A 9,201-nucleotide genomic window follows, 5' to 3' on the forward strand; every position below is an offset into this window, starting at 1 on the left:
AAAAAAGCCGGAAGTGGCACTGTGGCTCAAGTGGTAGAGCGCTAGCCTTAAGCTGAAGAGCTGAGGGACAGCGCCCAGGCCCAGAATTCAGGCCCCATGACCGGACCCAAAAAAAATAATAATAATTAAAGAATAAAGTGTTAGTGTACATCAGTAATTCTAAGACTCCAGAGCCCAAGGCAGAAGGATATTAAGTTTGACACTAGCAAGGATCAGGTCACAGGTCAGACTTTACTATATGGCTAGACTTTGCTTCAAAACAACCAACCAAACAAAACAAATGAACAACATCAATAAAAATTAAACAATTAGTTTCATACTTTTATGCAATTTTTGCCTTCCAAACAAGATAAGTACTTGCAGTTACTTCTTTTTATCACCCGAGCTAAAATAAGCATGGAAAAATCACCCACTTCTTGATAATTCTGGGCTATAGACAAAATTGCAGGCATACTAAAATAAAATGGGAAAAATACCAACAAATGACAAGAGATGAGTTAACATAAGCCTTTGCTTGAAGCTATATTGAGAATGTTTCTTAATGTCATTTTAGGACAAATTTTTCTGTAACAAGTTTAGATTTCCTTTAGCTACATACAGCTTGGAAGGGTACAGCAATGCTTTGGCTAAGAGTATAATATGAAAGGAACAAAAAGATGGGTAAAATAATATACATCTTTATGCTCCTCTTTAAAGAGATAAGAAAAGTCACAAAGATGATACCAAAATGCAGAGTGATCACAATGAGGGGGCTCAGATTTGAGAACAGACTTGGATTTAAGTCCCATCTCTATTACTTACTGAGTAGGCAGGCCATTCTTTCAGTCAGATTTCTCATCTGCTAAGTGAGGAATGTTATCTACTTCAAAAGGATAATCAGAAAAAAAAAGAAGGTATTTAAAGCATCTGACACATAAAAGGGGGTTAGTAAATCAGTAATACCATGATAGACAAAAAAGAAAAAGAAAAATAGCTGGGTGCTGGTGGCTCACACCTGTAATCCTAGCTACGTAGGAGGCTGAGATCTAAGGATCATGGTTTAAAGCCAGCCAGGGCAGGAAAGTCTGTGAGACTCATCTCCGATTAACCACCAGAAAACCAGAAGTGGTGCTGAGGCTCAAGAGGTAGAGCGCTCCCCTTGAGCTAAAGAGCTCAGGGACAGTGCCCAGGCCCAGAGTTCAAGCCCCACAATCAACAAAAAAAAAAAAAAAGGAAAACTAATTAAAACAAAAAACATCCAGACATCTATCTACTCTTATTCAAATCTGGAAGCTTTTCTCCAGTATTTCTCTATTCATTTAGCAACAACTGAAGTCATCTTCAGTTGTCACCACTAGGGGGAGCATCTAGTATTTAGTGGATAAAGGTTAAGTGCCCCAATTAGCCAGTCAAAAACATCAATGGAGACTAAATCAAGTAAGGAAAACCTGCTAAACTTCTTAGGAGGGAAAGCAGAATGGGGAAGAGAGAGAGAGAAAAAAAGAAAGCCGGGTGCTGGTGGCTCACGCCTGTAATCCTAGCTACTCAGGAGGCTGAGATCTGAGGATCACCGTTCAAAGCCAGCCCGGGCAGGAGAGACTGGGAGACTCCTATCTCCAATAAACCACCAGAAAACCGGAAGTGGCGCTGTAGCTCAAGTGGTAGAGCGCTCGCCTTGAGCTGAAGAGCTGAAGGACAGTGCCCAGGCCCAGAGTTCAAGCCCCACGACTACAAAAAAAAAAAAGGGTGTATAATTTGAAATATGTTACAAGTGTATAAAAGAACAGAGGTCCATGTAGCAATAGGAGGCTGTGGGGGAGGGGAAAGAGAAAACAGGCTGTGTAGGAGTGGAAAATGAGGGGGTTACTAGAGAAAAGGGGGCTGGGGGTGAGGCTACAGAAAAAGATAAAAGAGGATGAATACAACCCAACTGCAGAAACTGGGAAAGCAGGGAAAAGAAGAAGGGGGGTAAGATCAACTGAAATACATTGTAAACACAATGTAACAATGAAAGAAACACTGCCACATACCAAGTGCTCTTAGGCACTCAATCTGAGAAAGTTACTTCCCTATCATTAATTGACTTATCAGTAATATGGGAATAAATTTATGTATGCTCCCTACCTAATCAAGTTAAGGAAAGGATCAAATGAAACCATGGACAAGAGGAATTTTCTTTCTTTTTTTTTTTTTTTTGGGTCCGGTCGTGGGCCTGAACTCTGGGCCTGGGTGCTGTCCCTCAGCACTTCAGCTCAAGGCTAGTGCTCTACCACTTGAGCCACAGCGCCACTTCCAGCTTTTTTTTTTCCTTATGTGGTGCTGGGGAATCGAACCCAGGGCCTCAGGCATGCAAGGCAAGCGCTCTACCACTGAGCCACCTTCCCAGCCCAAGAGGAATTTTCTTTACCATGTTTTATGATATATGCAGAAGCACCTACTAGAAGTATTCACACCTTAAAATAAAAAGTTTCTGCACAGACAAAGAAATAGCAACCAAACTAGAAAGACAGCCAACTAATTGGGAAAAAATATTTACCAGCAAAATACCAGAAAAGGGTCTAATATCCATTATATACAGAGAACTCAAGAAACTAACCCCTCACAATCTAACAAACCAATCATGAAATGGGCAAGGGAACTAAAAAGAGATTTCTCAGAAGAAGAGATAAAAATGGCAAAGAAACACATGAGGAAATGTTCATCATCCCTGGCTATAAAGGAAATGCAAATAAAAACAACACTGAGATACCACCTTACCCCAGTCAGAATGGCCCACATCCTAAATTCAGCCAAAGACAAATGCTGGAGGGGATGTGGAGAAAGAGGAACCCTACTGCATTGCTGGTGGGAATGTATTCTAATATAACTACTTTGGAAAATAGTCTGGAGATACCTCAGAAAGCTACATATAGACCTCCCCTAAGACCCAGCCACACCACTCCTAGGCATTTACTCTGAGCAACGGGAACCAGTATACAAAGACACATGCACCTCCATGTTTATTGTAGCACTGTTCACAATAGCCAAGATTTGGAAACAACCCAAATGCCCCACTACTGATGAGTGGATCCAAAAACTGTGGTACCTATATACAATGGAATATTATGCAGCCATTAGAATGGACAAAATAATGGCATTTTCAGGGAAATGGATGGAATTAGAGCAGATTATTTTGAGCAAAGTAAGCCAAGAACAAAGAGACAAATGGCACATGGTCTCCCTGATATGTGAATGCTAAAGCCAAAATACAAGAAGATATGGCAAAGTAACAGGACTCAAGAGACAAAAGACAGCCACCCATTTTGTCATATCATTGCTAAATGACTCCATGTTCTAAACCATATATATGGTAGATATATGCATGCAACAGAAGGAAGCCAGAGGAGGAACAGAATAAGTGGGAACAGCCTACACCAAGCAAAAGGAAAGAAATGTAAACATCACCTGATGTGGAAAAAATGACTTGTATTATCAAAGCTCATAGAATTCACAAACTGTATAGACCATGATAATGACAAAAATTTGCCTTGTGAAAGCTAAAATGTGTTTGTCACTCTAAGTATCACTATTCCACAATACTGTGAAATATGTGAAATTTATGTAATCACCTAATCTTAAAGAAAAAAAGTGAGAGAAGGGATGGGTTAGGAGAGATGGTTGACAATGTTGTCAGACACTTTGTATTCATATACTGTTTTGTAGAATGGGAACTTCTTTGTACAACTAAAAGATAAGAAAAATAAAAATAAATAAAAGCATTCACATACTAGGAAAGGTGGCGGACAAAGGGGTGGAATTCCTTGTTTGGAAATGCCACCATTCTAAGGTTCCTCTTTGCCTATCTCCTTAGCTGAACCATGGGAATTATCATGAATAAGGACAGTACTATGTTCTGGGAAAGAGAAAAGCAATATGGAGAGTGGAAAGTGGGTGGGAACAGCACAGGCATATCAGAAAGGAACTAAAAGACATTAGAAAGTGAGACTGGCTGGGTACTGGTGACTCACATCTGTAATCCTAGCTACTCAGGATGCTGAGATTTGAGGACTGTGGTTCAAAGCCAGCATGGGCAGGAAAGTCTGTGAGAATCTTTGTGCTGTTGCCCAAAGCACTCAAAGTGATAGAGTGCTAGCCTTGAGCAAAATGGGCTCAGGGACAGTGCTCAGGCCTTGAGTTCAAACTCCATGACCGGAAAAGAGAGAGAGAGAGACAGACAGACAGACAGACACTGGTTGGTATCTATTTGAGCTACCATTAAAAAAAATTACCATAGATATTTATTTTCTAATTGTTCTAAAAACTGGAAAGTTAAAAACCACGGTTCTAGCAGGGCTGTTTCTGATGAGGGCTCTTACTGATTTCTATACAGCTGCTTTGTTATTGTGTTTCCTTATGTGGCAATGGCGATAAAGCCACCAATCCCATCAAATTAGGGTCTACCTTTATGACCTTATTTAACTTTAGTTATTCCCATATAGTAACATGGGGGACTAAGGCTTCAACATATAAATTCGGGAGGAACACCATTCAATTCATAGCATTACAGTATATGCTGGATATAGCCAAAGCAGCCCTGTGGTCTCAGATGGAGACAAAAACATTAAATCCAGTGTTTTTCTATCAGTATATCTACTAATCCTTTCCTTTTCCAGTTGCCTTTTCTGTGAGATATTCAGGAAATCCACTCCTGCAAATCTTTCATTTAGGAGCCTCTTTGGGCATCCTGTAGACTTCCAGAGTCAAGGAAAAATTGGCTTCTTATTTCTGTGTCAGTTCTCAAATATGTGAGCTCTATCATGTCATGAGTTTCCAATACTGGCTAAAATGAATCACTCTAGGTCCAATTCTCAGCCTAGGGAGGGGAGTTTAAAAAAAAAAAAGGCTTTTCCAATGGCAGGGCATGGTGGCTTACAACCTATAATCTCAACACTTAGAAGACTGAAGCAGGACAACCAAGAGTTGAAGGCCAGAGCTACAGAGATAGATGCTAATCAGATAGATAGATAGATTGCTTGATAGATAAAATAAAGTAATAAAATAAAATAAAATGGCTGAGGGAGGGTGTGGCGCAGTGGTAGGGTACTTGCCTAACAAGTATGAGGTTTTGAGTTCAATTCCCAGTACTGAAATAAATAAATAAATAATAAAATAAATAAATACATCTTGAAAAAGAAAAAGAGGAAGTGGCACTATGGCTCAGTGCTAGTCTTGACCAAAAAAAGGCTTAGGGACAGAGTTGAGGCCCTGAGTTCAAGTCCCAGGACCAGAAAAAAAAAAAGAGCCAGGTTCAAGCCTGTAATTCTATCTTATCTAGTCAGGAGGCTGAGATTGGAGGATTGTGGTTCAAAGCCAGCCCCTAAATTCAAGCCCTAGGACTGGCACACACGCGCACACGCACATACAAAGTGCCAGGCACTGGTTGCTTACACCTGTAATCCTAGCTACTCAGGAGGCTGAGATCTGAGGATCGTGGTTCAAAGCCAGCCTAAGCAGGAAAGTCCATGACACTCTTATCTCCAATTAACTGGGAGAAAACTGGAAGTGGTGCTGTGGTTCAAGTAGTAGAGTGCTCACCTTGAGCTGAAATGCTGAGGGACAGCGCCTGGGCCCAGAGTTCAAGTCCCATCACAGACCAAAAAAAAAGAAGTTCAACTACATCCCATACCAATTCTGTTGGATACTGGGAAGGTGGGAAGACCCAAGTGTCAGTAATATTTACACCTCACTACATAATTCCAATAAGACAAAGCGGAGAATCAATGACAACAGTGTGTCCTGGTCACAGCTCTTAGGTTTTGATTTAGTTGGTTTATAGTGGGACCCAGGACTCTGCATTTTTTAAAACAATCCTTCAGCTGATTCTAATGGCTAGATAGGCTTATAACTCTCTTTTTGAGGCTAAACCATTTGCCTTCACCAGTACTTTGTATATTTATTTCTATGGCCAGACCTGAGTGTTAGGGCTACAGATTTGATTTCTGTCCTCCTCTTTATGACACATCATTTTGGTGACAGTAGCTCATTTATACAAAAAAGATAAAAAGGAGAGCATTTTCTTGAAATGTGAGGGGACTCAGCAGAAGAACCAAATTGGATTTTTTTTTTAAAGTGTGCAGCTTGCCAAAGGAGAGAGCAAGACATCTGGTAGAGAATAAAGAAATGACAAAAATATGAGAGAGAAAGTCACAGGGATGAAAAGTGGATTAGCAGGGTCCAATAGCAAATTCACAACACTGAACATTGGGAAGGATCTTACTTTGGGCAGAAAAAAAATAATGACAACCACATATTCTGGTGCCCTCATTTTTTACCCATCCTACTTTTACACTCCATTGATTCTTCATATAAAGGTTACTATGGATGTGCCAAACTATAAGAGTTTAATAGGGTAAAAAGACAATAAGACCAACAATAGGATAGAGAAGAAGGAATTTCTGACATATTTACTGAACACAGAACAAGAAAGATCAACTTGTCTTAACATTTTTTAGGGGTGGGAACAGTGGGGTTTGAACACAGGTCCTAGTACTTGCTAAGGAGGTGCTATATATAACATTTAAGCCATGCCTCTATCCTTTTCATTTTTCAATTATTTTTCTAGTTGGGTCTTGAATTTATGACTAGCCTGGATTGAGATTTTCCTATTTTCACTTCCCTCATGAGCTAAAATGAGATATGCACATCAATATGACTTGCCCCCACCCCAGCTTTTTGGGCAGTACTAGGTTTTAAACTCAAGGCCTTGCATTTGCTAGGCTAGTGCTCTCCTACTTGAGCCATGCCTCCAACCCTGTTTTTAGCTGGTTATTTTGAAGATGGAGTATAGCAAACTTTTTCAGGTTGGTCTAAACTACAAGCCTCCTGATCTTAGAGTCTTGATATAGCTTTTATTAAAAGTGTGAACCATCAGTGCCCAACCCATGTCTTACTTTTATTTCATAAGATGGGGTCTCATTAACTATCTAGTGAGTGGTTCAGGCCTTGAACTGAAATTCTCCCATTTCCACATCTTTAGTAGCTAGGTTTACAAGCATGAAGCACTACAACTGGCTTTTGTTTATTTATTTTTTGATGGTGGTACTGGGGTTTGAACTCAGGGCCTCATGCTTGCTAGGTAGGGGCATTACTACTTGAGCCATACCTTGGCCCTTTCTTTTGCTTTAGAAACCTTTTGGCTAGGGTCACGTACTTTTGCCTTAGATGAGCCTCAGACTGAGATCCTTCTGATCTATGCCTCCTAAGTACCTGAGATTACAGGAGTGAGCCACTGTACACACAGATTTTTTGGTGCCTTGTATGACACCACTGTACTTGCTGAGTACCTGTGTCTATGAACTATATGACACTCAACAAAGTTCTTTAACACTAACATAAAAGTAAGGTATACTACTGACATCTGAGCATCTCTGATAAAAAGTGATGTTGAAAGAATGGTCATATCATAAACTTGACAAACTCTAAAGAGAGTAAATGAAGTCTGTATACATTACATGTTAATTTTTCCTTATAGAAACTGCAAACCAGGGCACCTGGATTCAAAATCAAATATTACTTATATAAGTTCCTACTTAAACTTGCCATATTATTTTTTTCATTTAAGATTTCCATCTGTACAAGAGGAAAAGTTTAAAGATGACTGATTTAGCTTGAAAAAATAAAAGTAAGAGAGAAAAGGGGACTGGGAAGGTGGCTCAGTGGTAGAGTGCTTGCCTTGCATGCCTAAGGCCCTGGGTTCGATTCCTCAGCAACACATAAGCAGAAAAAGCGCTGTGGCTCAAGTGGTAGAGCGCTAGCCTTCAGATGAAGAGCTGAGGGACAGCACCCAGGCCCAGACCAACAGAAAAAAAAGAAAAAAGAAAAAAGAAAGAAAGAAAAAGGAGGGAAGACATCAAAGAGTGGGTTAAGAAATATTATTTGGACGGGAGGGTTAAGGAAGAGGGTAAATTAGAATATAGTGAGCATAGTTTCTTCACATGTATAAAAACAACAATGAAACCTATAGAAATTGTCTTAAGGGAGTTGGAGAGAGTGAGATGGGGTGGGAAAAGTTGATTGTGATTGTACAACTAAAGCATACTAATAAAAAATTTAAGAAAAAAATGCATTTAAGAAAATATTCCCTCCATTGGAAGTTAAGCTAAATGTTCTGAGTTCATTACTATTCTGATAATATAGAAAATGAACTAATGACAGTATAAACACTTGCTTACATTCTTGTGAAAAAAGAGTGGTGTTTACCTTATCATTTAGAAGTGGTTTGATTTCTGTGAGTTGAACGTCCTGAAGTTCATCCATGAGGGCAGATGAGAGTATAGGAGTCTCAAAACTCAATCAGTAACTCTGAAACAGAAAAGAGAAGAAAAATGCTTAAGCTAGAACTGGAAAAATACTAGTCACACTATACTCATCCAGTGTTTGAATGGCTAAATAAGGGAACCATATACTCAGAGCTATACTTCTAGCAACAACCATTTAAAGGATGGATTAAAGAGGGTCAAAATTAGAAGGTTAATGTAGGATAACACTCTCATTTAGTAATGACAATGAAAAAGAGAATGAACACCTTTCATTAGAGACTCAAAGCACTGAAGAGTATGGCAGCCAGTCTCCAAGATAGCCTCCTATGAGTCCAGTGATCCCTGACTTCGGATATTCACACTCATGTACAATCTCCCCCCAAAGGATGATCTGTATAACTAACAGTACAGTAGATGCAATAGTATGTGACTTCTGAAGCTATATTACCAAAGGCATTATTTCTGCTTCATGGCACTACAGTCTTGAACTGTATCTGGAGGAAGATAATTAGCATATTGTGAGGATACTCAAGAGATCCAGGCCCTATGTTCAAACCCCAGTATTTGCAAAAAGGAGGGGAAAGGCGAAGAGGAGGAGGAAGAGGATGAGAAAAGGGAAGAAAAAGGAGTAAAAGGAGGAAGAGGAGGGGTGATGTTGGTAGTGAGAGAGCCAGGCATCTTTGGCTAATGCCTATAATTCTAGCTATTTATTATAGAAATTTTAGCTATTCCTACTAGGTGGAGACCTAGGAGATCACAGTTAGTAGGCAGCCTAAGGCCAGGTGTTGTTGATTCATGCCCAGCTACATGGGAGGCTGAAATCTGAGGATGGTGGTTCAAAGCCAGCCAGGGCAGGAAAGTCTATCCATGAGACTCTTTTTTTTTTTTTTTTTGGTCAGCCGTGGGGCTTGAACTCTGGGCCTGG

At 39.9% G+C, this 9,201-nt stretch overlaps 1 protein-coding gene across 1 annotated transcript in view; it reads right to left on the reverse strand.

Moving 5' to 3' along the window:
* The window catches only part of Ndrg3 (NDRG family member 3), an 81,669-nt gene that overhangs the window by 57,495 nt on the left and 14,973 nt on the right, over window positions 1-9,201 (reverse strand). The window contains exon 2 of the mRNA XM_013010696.1: window positions 8,218-8,319. Coding sequence (XP_012866150.1) covers window positions 8,218-8,274 — 57 coding nt within the window. The 5' untranslated portion in view covers window positions 8,275-8,319. The remainder of the gene's footprint in view (window positions 1-8,217; window positions 8,320-9,201) is intronic.

Source organism: Dipodomys ordii, unplaced genomic scaffold (genome assembly GCF_000151885.1).
Source record: "Dipodomys ordii isolate 6190 unplaced genomic scaffold, Dord_2.0 Scaffold13, whole genome shotgun sequence".
In the NCBI taxonomy this organism is placed as follows: domain Eukaryota; kingdom Metazoa; phylum Chordata; class Mammalia; order Rodentia; family Heteromyidae; genus Dipodomys; species Dipodomys ordii.